This window comes from Mustela nigripes, chromosome X, assembly GCF_022355385.1.
Source record: "Mustela nigripes isolate SB6536 chromosome X, MUSNIG.SB6536, whole genome shotgun sequence".
NCBI lineage: Eukaryota > Metazoa > Chordata > Mammalia > Carnivora > Mustelidae > Mustela > Mustela nigripes.
In genome coordinates this window covers 18,944,248-18,964,473 of record NC_081575.1, presented here as the reverse complement: position 1 = coordinate 18,964,473, position 20,226 = coordinate 18,944,248, and the positions used below count along the sequence as shown (strand labels likewise).

At 38.3% G+C, this 20,226-nt stretch overlaps 2 protein-coding genes across 2 annotated transcripts in view; one reads left to right on the top strand and one right to left on the bottom strand.

Annotated features, from left to right (window-relative positions):
* IGSF1 (immunoglobulin superfamily member 1) overlaps positions 1-20,226 on the bottom strand; it is a 510,284-nt gene that overhangs the window by 199,156 nt on the left and 290,902 nt on the right. The gene's annotated exons all lie outside the window — the stretch shown is intronic.
* LOC132006859 (olfactory receptor 13H1) lies at positions 10,941-11,867 on the top strand. The gene has a single exon (XM_059384928.1). The coding sequence runs from the start codon at positions 10,941-10,943 to the stop codon at positions 11,865-11,867; it is 927 nt and encodes a 308-aa protein (XP_059240911.1).

Genomic DNA, 20,226 nt, shown 5'->3' with positions numbered 1-20,226 from the left:
GGGGAGAAGGGGGTGGGATTATGGACATTGGGGAGGGTATGTGATTTGGTGAGTGCTGTGAAGTGTGTAAACCTGGTGATTCACAGACCTGTACCCCTGGGGATAAAAATATATGTTTATAAAAAATAAAAAATTTAAAAAAAAATAAAAATAAATGACATTTATTCACTTATTTCATAAAAATACATAGAAGGATATAGATCAGGTAGAAGATTAATACATAAGATAGTCAAAATTCTGCTTTTAAGAAGCTTTTATCTTTTTGTTGTGTAGCAGAAATATAAGCTCCTTCCTAACTAGCAAGCACTGTTCTAAAAACAAATATTAACTCCTTTAATCCTCACAAAACCTTATGAATTTTTATTATTCCATTTCACAGATTAAGGTACAACTGAAGCCTTGATTTAAGCGTCATTGGGACAATTTTAGCGACCTTCTGATGAAGAGTGGACTCTGAGAAACAAACTCAGGGTTTTGGAGGGGAGTAAGGTGGGGAGATAGGTGAGCCTAGTGGTGGGTATTAAGGAGGGCGTGTATTGCATAATATAACAGCATGTTAAGTTATACTTTATTTTTTTTAAAGATTTTATTTATTTATTTGACAGACAGAGAGCACAAGTAGACAGAGAGGAAGGCAGAGAAAGAGGCAGAAACAGGCTCCCTGCTGAGCAGAGAGCCCGATGCGGGACTCGATCCCAGGACCCTGAGATCATGAGCTGAGCCGACGGCAGAGGCTTAACCCACTGAGCCACCCAGGCGCCCCAAAAGCACTTTTTTTTTTTTTTTTAGGTTGTCTGCATGTCCAGCATGGAGCCCAACGCCAGGCTTGAACTTATGACCCTAAGATCAAGACCTCAGTTGAGATCAAGAGTCAGATTCTTAACCCACTGAGCCACCGAGGCACCCCTAAATTATACTTTAATTAAAAAAAGGAAAAAAAGAAAAAAAGATTCAGCTCAAGCTTTGCCTTCTCAAACTGTCCTGACATCCTGTCATCCCCAGTAGAATTGACCAATCCCTCTTCTCTTCCATGATAGCTGGTGTTCCTTTCAAAGCACTTGTAATACCTTTTTTTTGTATGAACTATGTTAGTTATCTGTATCTCCTTACTAAATGATAAATTTATTATATTTTTTTGTATGAACTACAAAAAATTTTTTTGTATGAACTACTTTAGGTATCTGTATCTCCTTACTAAATGATAAAATTATTGAAGTTAAAGACCTTATTTCTGTACATTGAGCTTCTGACATATTGTCTGAAACCATGGTACATGGTCTATATGTTTATTTAATAAGTGAATACATGAATGAATGAAGCATTCAGTCAACTAATAGATCAAGTAACTTAAATCTTCCTGAAAAAATTCAATGAATCAATCAGTAGATCAAGTAATATGAATTTTCTAAAAACTTGACTTCTGCATAGGGCATATTTCCCCAGCCCCTACCATCTATGCTAAACCAATACTTTCATTGTCATGTTGCTCCTGAGGAGCCTGTAATGTTTCTGACCTGAATACATCAAATGACTACATGATAAAGAATGTCCATGATACCAATTGCTACTTATTTTTTTCTTCTTCTTTAAATTTTATTTTATTTTTTCAGTGTTCCAAGATTCATTGTTTAAGCAATACACGCCCTCCTTAATACCCACCGCTAGGTTCACCTATCTCCCCACCTTACTCCCCTCCAAAACCCTGAGTTTGTTTCTCAGAGTCCACAGTTTCTCATGGTTCATCCCCCCCCCTCTAATTTCCCCCAATTCACTTTTCTCTTCATTCTCTTAATGTCCTCCATGTTATTCCTTATGCTCCACAAGTAAGTGAAACCATATGATAATTGACTCTCTCTGCTTGACTTATTTCACTCAGCATAATCTCTTCCAGTCCTGTCCATGTTGATACAAAAGTTGGGTATTCATCCTTTCTGAAGGAGGTATAATATTCCATTGTATATATGGACCATAGCTTCTTTATCCATTCGTCTGTTGAAGGGCATCTTGGCTCTTTCGACAGTTTAATGACTGTGGCCATTGCTGCTATGAACATTGGGGTACAGATGGCCCTTCTTTTCACTAAATCCGTATCTTTGGGGTAGCCAATTACTACTTATTGATTGTTTATTATGTTCTGGGCACAACGCTTATCACTTTTCACTTTTCATATGTTATTTCATCTCCTTAAGCCTCTTTCTTAATCTGTGAAATTAAGGTGTTGTGAAATTAAATGAGCTAATCTGTATATCTATGGATATGTATTTCTCCCTCCACCAAATCAAATAAGGCCAGTGTGTCCTACCTGAAATTCAGATCTAATACTGAGATCTATAGGCCTACTTTCATTCCATTCAGATCACAGATTTAAAATAATTCTATGAACTGGTAGTATCTTTATCTTCAAGTGTCTTTTGCAATCAGTATGTAATTTGGTCCTCATAAAACCCATATGGGCAGGGATTATTGTTCACCATTTCACAAATAGGAAGAGGTTAAAAGACTTATTACAATAATAAAGCAAGTTTGTGATAGAGCCAAGACAAGCATCCAGGTCTCCCCACAAGTGATTCATATTTTTTTTAAAGATTTTATTCATTCGACAGACAGAGATCACAAGTAGGCAGAGAGGCAGGCAGAGAGAGAGAGGGGAGGAAGCAGGCTCCCCGCTGAGCAGAGAGCCCTATGCGGGGCTCGATCCCAGCACCCCGGGATCATGACCTGAGCCAAACAAAGGCAGAGGCTTTAACCCACAGAGCCACCCAGGTGCCCCGTGATTCATATTTTTATGTTGGGGTTATTTACAATAAAGTCTCATATTCTAAAATGGGTGTCATTTAGATGAACATATTCAGTACAGCTGTCTTGTGACAAAGTCATAACAAGTTTTTGAAAGTAAATCCCACTGCTTAGCTTCTATCTGTACAGAACTTTTTATTGTTGTTTTTAAGCCTTCAAAGTTTCTCCACTCTCTTCTTGAGAAAACATTGTATATTTTCCCCATCGCTTATAATTAGTATGTCATTATGGAGTTGGAAGTTTTAGGTAAAGTTAACTGCCAAGTCTGCCAACTTCTTAACAATGCCCAATGTGGCATCTTTGGGTGTTTGCAAGAAGTAGTTTTTAATTGCTCAACTTTGAGGACTGCACTGAGGCTAATCATGCCCCGAGGGCCTGAGAGAAACTCTTAAGACAAAAACCTATTAGAAATGTTCTGTTTGTCTGGGACCAACCCAAAGCCTCACAGGTGGAAAGAACACTTTTCCAGTTTAAGATGGCTTAATCATCTCTCAACATTGAAACAAATTTCCTTAGACATCTGCTTAAAGATAGCTAGGACTTGTTTGTCTGGTCAGTACTCTCCAGAACTTTATTTCCCTTTTTTTCTGGTAGTTCGTCACTCCTCATACAAGGCTCAGGCCTACTTATAACATAAGGAAAAGGGAGAAGGCAGAGATGTCATTTGCTAAATTAGAATTATAGATTTGTGCATAACTCCAGACACCCAAGGACTGTGATGAGGAATTGCCTATACTACATTCGGTCCATTATAATCCACTACACACTCTGTTTTGCTTGTCCTCTGATTAAAGATTTTTCAAGAGTACACCAGAAGCAGCTACAGAGGCCTTCTACTAGTCACAATCTATCCAAAGCAGAGAAATGTATTTGTACCAGCTCAGTTCCCAACCTGTCTCCTCCCCTTTGCCTGAAGTAATTCCTGCTATTCAGCATTCTCTAGCCTTCATTTGACTGTCAGGATACATCCCTACACTAACCAACAGAACCTATAAATGTTTTCCTTTTTGCTTTAACCCAGATATTTCCTGCAACCCTTTTACTAGGCCTTATGATAACTTCCTTAGCTGCCTTCTACATACAAGAAAGATATTTATGACCTACTATCAAAAAATGCTTTTAACAGAAAAAGTTTCTCTAAAATAAACGGTGTCATAACTGCAACAGGCCCCAGAAATGGTCTGATAAGCAAAAGAAATTGAGATCCAGAAAGTTAAAGTAAGCTGCCCAATGTCAGACAACTTGTAGGGTGTCTACTCTCGCCTTGGGTCTTCTCCTCTGACCAATTTGAGAATGACATATAAGGATACATTTAGAGGTCATGAGGCTGACAGACATTAAGTATTGTCATGAGAATTGATCCCATATCCGAGCAATTACTGTTTTCTAATTGGCAGTGAAACAAGCCTCAGCTAAAAACAGGTGTCTTAATGTGGTACCAATATTATGTCACACTGAGTTACCCAAGGACCTGGACAAAATTTTGCTGAGTACCAGATCTGAGACCTTTGACCTCAAAGCAAGAATTAAGCAAAATACCATAGGGATAATTTCTCAAAAGTCAGTGATATGGAAGTAACCCTGAGTTTTCTATCCATCTCTGTCTATAATTAATTCTGTGACCTTTAGGCTATTCACTTCATTGTTTTAGATCACAATTCTCCCATGTATAAAATATAAGTACCAACGTATGTGAACACATTTGGAAAAGTAAAAATAGATAACATGCTAGAATTTACTGAGTATTTATTATTATCCTGTGCCAGGGGCTATTCTAAGTATTTTACATTTAAATAAGTATTTATTCATTTCCTAAAGATGAGAAATTCAACTCAGATTCTTTGGATTACTTGAACCAGTTCACAGAGCTAGTAACCTTCTGAGTACACAGCCTAAACCACTACCTCAGACTGCTTCCCAATACCCTATATTGTATCTACTACCATAAAAAGTGTTACAGAGGTAGTAAAACAATTCTTTTTCCTCAGGTAACCTATTCCAGAGAACCAGAAAACAAAATAGTTAACAGAAGAACTAAGCTGAGTGTTGAATGATGGATTAGATAGGACCTTGCTTTCCAAGTCAGTAAAGTATCAGAATGATCAGTGCAGAAGGAATGGGGCTGAGCATGAAGGAATTCATAGAGCAATGAAGGAACTAACCTGATTCAAGTGGAGACAACTTGGTGAAGATGTGGGAGACAGAAGTGGATGTGGGAATCAATAACATATAACACTGTAGAGCTTGCATACCACCTACCACCGGTACATATACACATTCTCATTTGTTTGGACCATGTCAGTTTCTCCCACCAGACTAAGTTCCATGAAAGTGGGAACCATATCTGGCAGTTTTTTGCACCATGTATCCTCAATGCCAAGCACATTGCCTGACATATGGCAAGTGTTCATTAAATATTTGTTGAATAAATGTATCAATGGGTAAATAAAAAAGTAAATGTTTACATGATAGATGAGGGACTTCCAGAGCTGACCTTATGTGCCTTATGAAGGAATACAGACTTGATACAGTTGCCAAAAGGAGCCCATGGAGGCTGTTTGAGCAGACTGAGGTGGCGGGAGTGGGAATGAAAAGGCAAACATAAGGACTATTTCAATGTGGGAATCAATAACACATACACTCTCTGCAGTGCACTCTCTATCCCAGCTGTCCCCTGGTAGACATTTCTCCACCAGCTGCAGGCTCTGTCATGACACCAATTTAATACAGAAAGCATGTGAAGGGACTATGGACCAAAATAAAAAAGAATTATTTCTTAGTTCTGTGGAAAACCCAACAGTGGTATACAAAAGTCTCATGGTCTCAAAATTCTCCTTTCTCTTTTATTTGTTTTCCCTACATAAAATGCCACATTTTTTTCAAACAGCTCTGGTTTGGCAAAATTTAATTGCCTGTTTGGGATGAGGTCCCTGAAGCTCTCAGAAGTTAATTATTTCTTTCTGGCAAAGATCAGAAACTTGGAACTCTATGCGTGAGATAAATGATCTGGTAGCACTTTGGAACCTCAACTTATTTAAGTTACTGAGCAGCTCATCAACTTGCTCCCTGCCTTTGGAATTGAATCTGGAAGAGAATTGGACCCCAGATATCATGAGTAGGCTGAGGATGTAGATTTATAGATTTAGTTCAGGGCAAACTATGCTCCCAGAGATAGAGTTCTGATGACAGCTTCAGATAAACATATAGATTGATGAATTTTAAACCTAAATGAAAAGAAGAGGAGAAATGGCGTAATTTCTAGACCAACCTGCTCAAGGAAAGGCAGTTTCTGGTAGTTTTATTTTCTGGATAGGGAAGGGGTAACTAAAAGGCTTTTGAGCTTCAACTCCAGGATGATGCTTTGGAAATGGGCTGGGTCTATTTTCCAGCTTTAGTAAGTAAAGGGATTGTCATTAGATCTTTTTGCTGATAGAGAGATGCACAAGTCCTTGGAGTCTACAGGTTGCACATTTTCACTCTCTGGCACTGAAAATACATAGTGGGGAAAGAGCAGAAAACTGGGTAGGGTAGGTACGCAGCCCAGGACATCTCCTGAAAGTTATCTAATTTATTTTAAAGCCCTAGGTACAGCAGGTTTTGCTATCATTTCCTTCTTTTTTTAAAGAAAGTGGCAATTTGACTTAATTGTGTTCCAGTTCATCAGGATAAGATAATAGGTAGATAAGTATTGCCAAGAGGGGAAAGATATCTAACCTAGCAGACTGAAAATTGAAATAACCTAAGGGTCTTGATGAAAAACATTCAGATGACCTTAATCCTCCTTATGTTACAATTTTTCTGAGGGAGACTCAACAACGATGTAAGTGGGTCAAATGTCAGTGAAATAAATGTTTGCCTAAGAAATTAAATAATGTAATTGGATACCATTACCAAGGGCTGCATATTGAAGTATTTGACAGTTGCGATTTGATCTAATCCAAAAGAATTTTCTTTCTTCAGAGGTTTCCAGGCATTTGGGAGTTTGAGAACCTGGGAAGGCTTTTGAAATCCCACCATGCAAGTTTGCAGAAAAATCATCACTATTCCAAACCTGACAATGTGAAAAATTATTCTCTTGGGCAATCTCATTCTACTGCAACTACTGGTACTAGAAACAGACCTCCAATGGTGAGTCAGTAACAAGAAAAGGCTCCAATTTCTTCTCTCCCCTCCCAGTTTTTTTCCTTTAACCATTTATGAGACATGGGCAAACTCCAGGAAGTCAAGGGGTACCCATTAGTTGGAAGGAAAGTTAGGCTGTATAAATAATTACAGGTGACAAGACTCAGATGGGAAATACGCTGGGTCCAGTTTGCCAGGAATCTTTTAATGATAATTTTAGGGTGAAATAATCAACATTGTCTTTGGAGGACAGGGCCCAGACTAATGAAGAAAACCCCCCTCAATTAAGAGGCTGAGTAGCCTTTAAGTGAGAAAGGGAAACTGTCATCAATTTTAAGTTCTATGAGTCCAAACACAGTACTAATGGAGGCAAGGTCATGGGTTCGATCCCAATATCTATCTGTTAGCTTAACACCATCTAAAAACAAGTCCTCCCAGGGACCTAGATTGGTCACCAATTTTTAGTCAAATGGCTCCTCAAATTTATTCTACTGGGCTCTTTGAAGACTGAGGGATAAATTCTTTTTAAACTTTCCATCAATACTGGAGAAACAGAATATATCCTGCAGCCCACTGGGAATGATAGATTCATATAAAAGAGAGTAAACATGTATTTATCAATATTTAATATTTAACAGTAAACGCAGTGTGTTTTAAACAATTCTAGGAGCAACAGAGACTTTTAAATGGTGTAACAATCAGCTGTCTACTTCTATACAACACCAGTTCATCCTCCCATCCGTAGCCTGCCCCTCATCTTTCTAGATCTTCTACTGTGGATGGTGCATGTATAGATAATTGGGAATTAAATATAGACCATTCAAGGAAATATAGGGCATGACTATACTAACTTAAAGTGTAAAAGTCTTCATTGTGACTCATTGTGACTTCATAGTGACTCTCATCTTTCTTCATTTTACCATTATGGAAATGATTATCTCAATTTTCACTTGCAAGGCAGAGGCAATCCAAGAGAAAACCTCTTTCTCAGGGTCCCATAATAAATTAAGAAAGAACCAGCATTAGGTTTCTCATGCTCTGAGGACACTCCTGCAAAGGCAGGTCATCAGCCTCCCCACCTCTTGCGTGTGTTTGTCAATTCCTAAGCGCCATAAACTTCTCTATCAGTGGATTTATCATCGTTCTGTACTTAGCCCGTTTGAGAGGCTGACAAAGCAGAGAATGAGACACAGGGATAGGTTCTTGGAGGCCAGGACAGGGAAGTAAGGGAGCTATGGAATCCTTGCAAATGCAAATAAAAAAATAAGGCCAGTGAAAGGAAGGAACTTCTCCGGAGACATTGCCAGTGAGTAGTAGATAATTCAAGGAAAAGATTAGAAAGAAAAGGAAGAGTTAGTTTTGTGAAGAAGTACATAAACATTAAAGGGTATTTAGTATATAAACAACAATGCCAGGGGAAGAATCAGATAGAAGAAGAGAGGTTGGTCTTTCAATGTGAAACAGGCAAAGAGCTCCATTCACGCATTCATTCATCAAGTAATTCTTGAGTACCTTCAATGTATTAGGCACTATTCTAAATTTTAGACATACAGCAGTGAGCTAAATGGACAAAACTCCCTGATCTCACTAACTACATTCTAGTTAAAAGAGATAATCAATAAACATAATAGATGAAATATACCATGTGCTGGAAATAATGATTCTAAGGAGAAAAATAATGTGGGCAAGTGGGATATAAATTAATCTCACAAAACAAACTGAGGGTTGCTGGGGGGAGGGGGCTTGGGAGAAGGGGGTGGGATTATGGACATTGGGGAGGGTATGTGCTTTGGTGAGTGCTGTGAAGTGTGTAAACCTGGTGATTCACAGACTTGTACCCCTGGGGATAAAAATATATGTTTATAAAAAATTAAAAATTAAAAAAAAATGTCAGAGGCTAAAAATGAACCTTTAGACAGGGTGGTCAAAGATGGACTCACTAAAAAGATTTGTTGTGAGTAAAGACCTGAGGGAAGTAAGATGATAAGCCAGGCAAGGATCTGGGCTTCATATATAGAGAGCAACAAAATCAAAGAAAGCAAAGGCTCTAAGAAAGGGATGTGCTGTGAATGTTTAAGGAACAATGAGGAGGCCAATGTGACTACAGCAAAGTAAGCAAGAAAAAGAGTAATAAAAACTGGGGTCAGAGAGGTAATTGGGAAGCAAGCCATGTAGGGCCTGATAGGTCATAATAAGGAGATTGACATTCAATTAGGTTAAAATGGGAAACTACTGAAGTTTTTTAATGGAAAAGCAACCTGATCTGACTTACAATTTAACTGAATCATTTGAACTGAATGGGAGCAAGGCCAGAAACAGTGAAGCCAATAAGGAAGTCACTGGCAAAATTCAGGTGAGTAATGGTGATGATTTGGAATAAAGGACAGCAGTGCAGGTGACAAGAGGAGTAGTTAGATTCTGGATAATATCTGAACAATAACAGAAATTATTTACTTATATATTTATTTATTCATTCATTCATTCATTTTATGTCAGGTCTCTATAATTTTCCAGGCACCATACTAGGTACACCAGTAAATAAAGCAGACAAGGTCCCTGTCTTCAGTAAATTTACAGTTGAGTGGGAGACAAATAATAAACAAGCAATAAAATTATTAATATAATCTCAAATATTAGAATATGCTATAAAAAAATCATAAACCGAGGGGAAAGAGAGTGGTAAGGTGGAAAGAGAAAGCCTTTTCAGATAGATTGGTCATTCAAGCCCTCTTCCTACCACCCACACTTTTAGAAACGTCACATTAGATTTTCACACTCCTAATTGGTGCTCAGCAACTACAGCACAAAAAACACAGGAGAAGCTGGCAACATAAATCTAACCAGGGATAGTAGCAGAAGGTTTGCACAGACCTCAAGGATTCCATGAAATATTCCATTTACATAATATCAGTTCAGATCAATAAAGCACTTTGCAGCACTCTATGACAAACACTATGGTAGATACTAGTGCAATGTGGAAATGGAGGCATGAGCAATTTAGGAGTGACCAACAGACAGAAGAATAAGCAATATTTTAGCTTAAAGTGTCAGAAGGTACCCTCTTACTAGAGCTCAGTTACTTAAGCTGATTGAAGTTGTTTTAGAAAATGGTGAACAAGTAAGAGAAGCAGGAAGATGGCCTCCCTTTCTTTTCTTCTTACTTGAAAAAAAAATAACCCAAGGTTATCTGGTGGAAGAGGGATGGAAAAATTTTCATATAACCATTTTCAAAAGGATGGGGAATTTTCTATTTTCCTAGGGAAGGAAGAAATTTCTAGCTTTGTCTCTGTTCTCATTTTAGATGTCCATCAACAGATGAATGGATATCACATCTTCTTTATAATATATATACACATATATATAAAATATATTATAAAAAGATGTGGTGTGTGTGTGTGTGTGTGTGTAATGGAATATTATGCAGCCATCAAAACCCCCAGAATCTTAACCATTTGCAATTACATGGATGGAACTAGAGGGTCTTATGCTAAGTGAAAGAAGTCAATCAGAGAAAGACAATTACCATATGATCTCTCTGATGTGAAGAATTTGAGAGGCAGGGTGGGGGCTCATGGGAGGGAAGGGAGAGAAAAATGATACAAGATGGGACTGGGGAGGGTGACAAACCATAAGAGACTCTTAATCTCAGGAAACAAACTGAAGATTGCTGGAGGGGTGCGGGGAGGGATAGGGTATCTGGTGATGGACACTAGGGATAGGGTATCTGTGCTATGGTGAGTGCTGTGAAATGTGTAAGATTGATGACTCACAGACCTGTACCTCTGAAACAAATAATACATTATATGTTAATAAAAAGGTGGTAGACTGAGTCAGCTGTTTACCCACCCCAAAATGGATATCTCATTTGTATTCCGTCTTTTGAAAAAGACAAAGAATGATCCTGTACACCCTAATTATGTCCACTTTTCTCACACCAACCCTCCCTCTTTATTCTCATTCTTACAGGAAAAATGAAGCAATTTCATTGGCACACATCCAATGAATAGCAGCAAATAGGAAGAATGGCCATAGATAATACTACAGCAGTGTTTGAGTTTCTCCTTATTGGAATCTCTAACTATCCTGAGTGGAGAGTCACATTTTTCACATTGGTGCTGATAACTTATCTGAGTACATTGTTGGGGAATGGACTTATCATCTTTCTTATCTACTTTGACCCCCACCTCCACACTCCAATGTACTTCTTCCTTACTAATCTGTCTTTCTTAGACCTTTGCTATGGAACCGCTTCTATGCCCCAGGCCTTGGTACATTGTTTCTCTACGCATCCCTACCTCTCTTACCCACAATGTTTGACCCAAATCAGTGTCTCCTTGCTCTTGGCCACAACAGAGTGTCTCTTACTGGCTGTTATGGCCTATGACCGTATGGTTGCTATCAGCAATCCCCTGCGCTATTCCATGATCATGAATGGCCCAGTGTGTGTCTGGCTGGCTGCTACCTCATGGGGAGCATCACTTGTGCTCACTGCCATGCTTGTCTTATCCCTGAAGCTTCACTTCTGTGGCGCTAACATCATTAACCATTTTGTTTGTGAGATTCTTTCCCTCCTTAAGTTGGCCTGTTCTGATACCAGCCTCAATGAGCTTATGATCCACACCACAGGTATCTTCACCCTGCTCCTACCCTTTGGATTTGTTCTTCTCTCATACGTCCGAATTGCCATGACTGTCCTAAGGATTCGCTCAGCCCAGGGTAGGCTTAAGGCCTTTTCCACCTGTAGCTCTCACTTAACTGTGGTGACAATCTTCTATGGGGCAACCATCTCCATGTATATGAGACCTCAGTCAAAGTCATCCCCTGACCAGAACAAGTTTATTTCAGTATTTTATGGGGCTTTGACACCCATGTTGAACCCCCTGATATATAGCCTGAGGAACAAGGATGTTAGAGGGGCAATGAGAAAAATTACGACAAAAAGAACATGAGCCTTCTTTGTTTCTAAATGTCATATATAAATGAATAAAACACTGTGTGTGTATATATATATACATATAACTATATATATATACATATACTACATATACATGTAGTGTGTGTATTATGTGTGTCTGTGTGTGTGTATAGTTCTATTAATCACCATACAGTGCTTTATTCATTTTTGATGTAGTGTTCCATGGTTCATTATTAGTTTAGAAACATCAGCTACATCCTCATTAATGATAAAATATTGTTTAAAGGGTCTGATTTCTGATTTTACCTTTAGGGGAGCAGATGGTTATCATCTGAGAAGCTTCAGGAAGTGCTCCCACCCCAAAATATTAGCCCTACAAAGTCCTGAATTTCCATTAGAAGCATTATTTTTGCTCTGTTTTACATATGACATGCTGAACAGGGAGCCCAATGCGGGACTGGTCCATGACCTGAGCCAAGGGCAGACGCTTAACCAACTGACCCATCCCGGCACCTTGGCTTTTCAACTGCAGTTCTCACAGTCCTATGGGTTCAGTAGTGTGCCTGGAACCTGTCAGTAGAAGTTAAGTTTTCTGTGTACAATTTTATTTGAAAATGGAATTCTAAAAATGAAAGAAAAAACTTTAGCAAACAACAATCTACTACTGCTCTCTAGGTTTTAGATGAGGTCAGAAGCTCAGTGTACAGTATATAAATTTCCTGTGATCATGAAACTTTCCAGAAGCAGATTTAAGCCTAAGACCCAGATATCCTGTTTCCTGGTCTCACTTTATTTTGGGCAAATCTACCGAACATGAAGAAGTCCTCTCACAGTTGACCTGATAGAGAACCAGAGACAAATCAGTAGGAGAAAAATACAATGCACAGCACACCTTAGATGTGCTCCACAGCACCATGGAGCAAAGAGATAATCAGTGCATCCCTCAGACCGACTGCTGGTGACACTATGTGGTGCTACAAAAACAGTACCAGACATATATAGGACCTGCCTCATATGTGCACTCACTAAATGAAGAAGAAAACAGATGAATAAGCCACTTGCCAAAATAACCTAATTTTCAAATAAATGCAACATTTATTCAAATTCCATCCCTTATACATTTTTTTAAGTTTATGGTATTCTTAGCCACTGAAACCATGTTTTAATACCAAGGAAAATATATTTAGAAAAAAAGCCAATTTTTCATTTATTCATTCAATAAATATTAAATATTAACTTTCTACTTTCAGCCAGACACTGTGCTAGCTGCTAGGGCAAGCTTCATACTTTACACAAAAGGTTTCTTTCTATTGAAATAAACATTTCAAATTAACATTGTCAAATAGTTAAATTGATGAAATTAATAAAATTTTAGAGGAAAAAAATAGGACTTTCAGGTAGAGAGAAATTCAGAAATTAGGAAATATGTTAAGAGTACTCATTTCATGACTAAACAAACAAACAGCAGAATCAGACCTATAAATACAAAGTTCGTGTGTGTGTAGGTGTGTGTGTGTGTGTGTGTGTGTGTGTGTGTGTGTATGATTTCCAGAGGGAAAAGTGTTGAGAGATGGGCAAAATGTGTGAAGGGGAGTAGAAGATACAGGCTTCCAGTTATGGAGTGAATAAATCACAGGAATTAAAGGCACAACATAGGAATGTAGTCAATGATACAATAATGATGCACAGTGGCAGATGGTGGCTATACTTGTGGTAAGTATAGCATAATGTATAGTAATGTTGAATCACTATGTTGTACACCTGAAATTAATGCAACATTGTGTTTCAACTGTACTCAAATTTAAATTTTTTTAAAATACAAAATAAAATGGAAAATTTCCCACCAAAAAAAAGTATTTGTTTTAATAACTCTGCCTTTGAGGGGAGAAATATTCTACTCTCGATCACAAGTTGGTTTACAGCTTAAAATGAGAATTATATTTTCGCTAATGGTGCCCCTACCATAAAATGGTAGCTCTGTCGCTAGGTGCTTTGTCTCTTTATTGACTTGCTGGTAGGGCACAGCCTACAGGCAGAGGGACATAGTGGAATCTGGAGATGGGGGCTGTGGGATTGATTCTGCTACTAACTAGATGTGTGGCCTTAGCTATACCAGTCTGACCAATTTGCTCATCAATATAATAGGAAGGTTGTGTTTTGCTACCCAAAGACCTTTCCAATTCTAACATTCTGCATCTAGGTGTTATTTTTTATTTTCTTTCTTGTCTCAAAAAATGGAATCATATTACCAATTTACTCTGCAGCTTGCTTTTTCCACTTGGCAATATATCATGGACATTCCTCCAGATCAATATATATAGATCTATCTGCCTGACTTTTAAATGTTAGCTTTGACTGAAGAAGTAGGCATACATAGTAGCTAGTTAACATGAGTATGGCCCTTCCAGGAGCAACATTCTGTTCTTAGATATCTAAATCCCAAAGGTCATCTAATTCAGCATTGATATTAATTCATTTTAAATATAAAATGAACTCTATCTGGATGTTGGGAAAGGAAATCAATTCTGGATTGTTAAAAGCTCCTAAGGTGGAATATCACTTCTTCACTTGATCAATCACAGGCACTATGAGAAACATTCCACTGTGCATCCCACATGCCAAGCAGCTGGATAGTGAAGATTACCTTGTTTCAGCCTGGAAAACAAACAAATAAAGATTGGTTTGAAACAAAGGTAACTCTGCTAGAAATTGAGGAGACATTATAAACTGAAAAACAAGTTCCAAATAATATTTTCCAATGGGGATTTAAGAAAAAGATACCGCGTCCCATTCATAGGATTTGGGATTTCTATTTGAGGAAAGATAGTAGAGTATAACTATTTAGAGTACAAACCCTGGAGTCAAACTCGTTGGTTTCAGATCTACATTCTGCCACTTTGTTCGAATCAGTTTCTACCCTTCAATCCCTTTACCTAAGTGGACTAATAGTAGGACCTACTATTATGTTCAGCATTTGATCATGTAGGCAGAAACCACTCTAGTTATTTCAAGCAGGGATGGATTTAACAAAGAGAATTAGAGACCTACAAAGCCTTTGGAAGGGCTGTGAGAGAGAACGTTGGTAAGGGAACATTGCCAATAACCTCAAACTGTTGGAGGAATTGCAAAAATCTTGGGAAGCTTTAGGGGCATGAGGAAACTGCAAATAACGACCGCACCGAAGTAAATGTTTCACAGTAGAATGCTCAGAAGCCACCTAAATCTTTGTTTGGCAGCTAAACACAATGTCAGGAGGACCAATGGTAGTATCTACTTTTCTTATGCTTGCCTAGCTTTCTGTGAGTACCTTTTATGGGTGAAATCCAAAACTGAATGTTACTGTCAAGAGAGTGTGGGAAATGTAGTTTCTAAGTTTTACAATAGGGATGAGAGCTGAAAAAGATGGGGATAGTTTGGTGGGCACCTGGGAGCTCAGTGGCTAAGTGTGTTCCATTGGCTCAGGTTATGTTCTTGGGGTCCTGGAATCAAGCCCCAAGTTGGGCTGCTCAATGCTCCTACTCAGTAGGGAGTATGCCTCTCCCACCCCCTCTGCCCTCACCTCCACTCGTGCTCTCTCTGTCCCACTCTCCCTCTCTCTCTCAAATAAATAAATAAAACCTTAATAAAGAAAAGATTGGGTGGTTTTGGATATCACGTCATAGCTTGGTCATGAAAATTGTATGACTCTGGGGCACCTGGGTGACTTAGTTTGTTGAGTGTCCAGCTCTTAATTGAACCTCAGGTCATGATCTTGGGGTCATGGAATCGAGCCCCAGGTCAGGCTTATGCTCACTGGGGAGTCTACTTGAGGTTCTCTCCCTTTCTCTCTGCCCCTCACCCCTCAAATAAATAAATAAATAATCGTTTTTTAAAAAGAATTGTATGACTCAATTCATATAAAGCACTTAGAAAATTGCCTATCCTATACTATAGTTAAAGAACAATAAATATTAGCTGTCATCATAATGTCTGGATCACATAACCCTATGATCCCAGGAATTAGAGTGCCTACTTGCTTTTTCAATGGTGCATTCCAACACTACTCCTTCACCTGTGCATGCTAACATCCATCCATACATCATTAATTCAATACATATTTGTGGAACACGTACTATACAACAGGTACCATGCTATTGTCATGGATGCAGTGGTGGGGAAAACATATTTGTTCCCTCCCCTCAAAGAACTCACTCTCTGAGTGGAAAGAAAGACAGGAACACCACCAAAATTACTGCATGAATTTATATCTTTTTAGTTCTTAAGTTTATAAAGCACTTTACACACCTTATAATTTATCTTATTCTTTTTTTTAAAGATTTTATTTATTTATTTGACAGACGGAGATCACAAGTAGGCAGAGAGGCAGGCAGAGAGAAAAAGAGGAGGAAGCAGGCTCTCCGCGGAGCAGAGAGCCCGATGCGGGCCTCGATCCCAGGACCCTGGGATCATGACCTGAGCCGAAGGCAGAGGCTTTAACCCACTGAGCCACCCAGGCGCCCCTAATTTATCTTATTCTTGAATGTATATTAGTTCATATTACCTTCTAAGTTTTTTAAAGATTTATTTATTTATATATTTTAGAGAAAGTGAGAGAGAGCAGAAGGAGAGGGAGATAGAATCTCAAGCAGACTCCCCACTGAGTGCAGAGCCCCTCATGGGACTAAATCTCACCATCTGTGAGATTGTGAGGTCATGAGATCATGACCTGAGCTGAAACCAAAAGCTAGATGCTTAATCAAGCCACCCAGGCGAATCTCATATCATCTTCTAAATTTAATGAGACAAGCAAATAGATGTTATAATTAATATTATGAGATTGATTTTTACATATAAAAAGATTTAGTGTCTGTAATGTTCTCAAGGTCAACAGTGTGACAAGAGTAGGACTAGAATATAATTCAAGATTTATCGTGGTGATCATTTCATAGTACATACAATATCGAATCATTATGTTGTCACCTGAAACTAAAATAATGTTATATGTCAATTATACCTCAATAAAAAATTTAATTTAATTTTTTGAAAAAAACACAATTCCCCTGACACCTAGATGTTCTTTTTGATAGGTACCTGATGGGTTCAAGTAGTCCTTAGAAAAGAGGAGTAGAAGGAAGGCAAGACTGATGCTGAGCAAAGAAAAAATACTATGCTTTCAGACTGTCTAGGGTAAAAATCTGACCTTGGCATTTACTAGGTATATGACCTTGGGCAACTTCCTGCCTCAGTTTCCTCATCTATAACAGGAAAAGAATCATAAGCCTGACGTCATAGAGTTGTTAAGAGGATTAATTCAGTTGGTTTCTATAAAATTCCAAGAACAATGGTTGGGAATAATAAGCTCTCAGTAAACGTTACCTATATTTTATTATTATTATTATAGAGTTACAAGTAACATTACTGAAATCTCAGCAGACTCAAATGTAGTTGGTGCTCATCTCACTGTATGCCTTTTCTCTCTCCTCTTTCTTTTCCCACCAGGAATACACCGTAATTTTTTCTGGTTAAATGTGTACAGCAGATCAAGCACTTTTTCAGTACAATATCATGATGGGAGTCAGAAAAACACATGACTGGGTGTCAGGAAGTCTGGATTCTAGCTTGAGTTCCACCATTAATGAGCTATGAAACTCTGGGTAAATCACTTAACCTCTCTGGACTGCATATGTCAAACAAGGGGAAAATATGTTCCTTAATCTACCTCAGAATGGTTGAAAGAGCAAATGAGATCATAGATGTTAGATGTTACAAAGTTAAAAGCACATCACAAAAGCTTCATGATGGGATTTTCATTATCTTCAATGTTAGCCTTTACATCTTCTTCTCACTTACCTGTGACAACCACTCACTTACTGAATTGAATTGGTTTTTTCCTCTAAAATATCTTTTTAAAAATTTAATTTAATTTCGTGTGTGTGTGTTCCAAAATTCATTGTTCACCACACCCAGTGCTCCATGCAATATGTGCCCTCCTCAGTACCCACCACCAGGCTCACCCAACCCCCTACCCCCATCCTCTCCAAAACCCTCAGTTTGTTTCTCAGAGTCCACAGTCTCTCATGGTTTGTCTTCCCCTCTGATTTTCCCCAACTCACTTCTCCTCTCCATCTCCCAATATCTTTCAAATCCATCCCCTTTTATTTGTCCTCAGTGCTTATGTCTTAGTTCATGGGCTCATCAACCCTTACCAGAATGACTGTATCAAGCTCCTATTTTCCTCTATTCCAATCTTCTCTCTTATTAAACTAGCCATCCAGTCAATGTCTCCAGAGTGACTTTTCTAAAGGGAAAAATCTCTTCATGTTAATCCCCTCTTTATAATTGCACTCCAAGATTAGGAATAGGTTTCCTACTGCCTATAGAATATACAACATTACTCAGGGCCCCTGTTAACCTCTCCATCCTCATTGTCTATTTCATCTCCATAGACCCTATACTCCAGGGAAACAATAGTTTCTTTCTCTAAAATTTTTACGCATCTATGTTACTGTATGTGCTGTTCTTCCTGCCTGCGGTGTCTGGCAATATTTCACTCATTCTCCAAGGGCCAGACCTACAGTCATTGCCTCAGTGAATCCCTCCCCAGAGTTTATCTTATTCTGTTTAACCCTGGATGGTGGCTTAATTCCATTTCTTTCACTTAATAATATTTTACTCAAGCACAAATTTAACACCTTTCATGTTATTTTATGGTTAGTCATTTTGGAATGTTTATTCCTAATTAGTTCACAAGATTACAGAGAGCAGGAAGTCTGTTTTTTTTTAAGATTTTATTTATTTTATTTGACAGAAAGAGAGATCACAAGTAGGCAGAGAGGCAGGCAGAGACAGAGTGGGAAACAGGCTCCCTGCTGAGCAGAGAGCCCGATGTGGGGTTCGATCCCAGGACACTGAGATCATGACCTGAGCCGAAGGCAGTGGCTTAATCCACTGAGCCACCCAGGTGCCCCAAGAGCAGGAAGTCTGTTTTATCTCTATCTCCACAACATAGTTTCTGGCACAGAATATACACACAGTAAGAATTGGTTAAATAAATATGTGCTAAACAAATACTTCTTAGACCATTTGTAGTAAGGAAAAACTATTTTTTAAATTTCCCTGTTGTTACAGACTGACATTTTATAAAATATGATAAAAATGTCACAGCAATGTCAAATCACTTTAAAAATGACTGAATGTTTACTCTCAATTCTGTTCTTGACTCCTTGCAAACATTTTAAGTAGCACTCAACTGGACTATTTGCAAAGCTGGGTCATTCCTAGCTCCTAGAATCTTAATACCTAAGTTGAAAAACTTAAGAATACATGTAAAAATAATAAACAAATCATCATATATTCAGAGCACAACTAAGCAAGAAATCAATAGAATAAAGCTATTGTAATTAGATACATGCACAGATAAAGTAAATCAATGAAGCAGTGAATGAGAGGATGCAGTATTATATTTAGACAGCAAGAGTTTCTATAGAAATTCAAAACTAATGTAGGAAATTTTAGGAAAAAGCAAGATTTACATAAACTTCAAAACAAAGATGGCTGGGGTGGGCTGGGAGATGTCAGGGAAACAAAGAGGGAGAGGAAAGTTCCAAATTCTGTTTACAAAATTTCATTTACTTGAGTTCTTAATTGAAAGTTTTTATAGAGTCTCAATACATTGTGGCCACTCCTCCTTCCCCATTCATTCAGTGCTTTCTTATGTCACTGTGCTAAGAACCCTCCCAAGAAACACAGGACTCTGAATAATCACCCTAGAGGTGAATCTACTACACTTTGGTAACATAAAAGCAGAAGTGGAGTTGATGGTGTTAGTCAGAAGTTGTACAGTGTCACTAATGAACTATTGGAATTAGTAGACAAAAGATACTTGTATTTTAATGACTTAGAAATAACATTCCCAAATGAATACACAGCTTCAATTCAGTAGTGAGATTTAATTGCCTTTTAGAGACTTGGTCTCCAAAGTCTCTTCAGTGAAATCACTTCTTTGGAACCATAATGAATAAACTCAGAAGGTATAATCAGATAATGTTTAATATTCTTCCCTACTCTTGTTCATATTTTGAACCATTTGGAGTCCTGGAATCTAAAATGTTGAGTAGAATCAAGACACAATCCATTGTAAGGAAAGTAAAGAACATATATCTTGGCAAGAAGGAAGGAAGCCACATTTGTCTCTTGAAACAAACCAACATAAACCTGTGAAATAGTCACTTTTTTTTTTAAGATTTTATTTATCTATTTGACAGAGAGATCACATTAGGAGAGAGGAAGGGAAGAGATCACAGAGAGAGAGGAAGGGAAGCAGGCCCCCTGCTGAGCAGAGAGCCCGATGCGGGACTCGATCCCAGGACCCTGAGACCATGACCCGAGCCGAAGGCAGCGGCTTAACCCACTGA

What these genes read in the sequence shown, in the direction of transcription:
- LOC132006859 (XM_059384928.1), top strand. Translation starts at nt 10,941, where the DNA reads ATGGCCATAGATAATACTACAGCAGTGTTTGAGTTTCTCCTTATTGGA.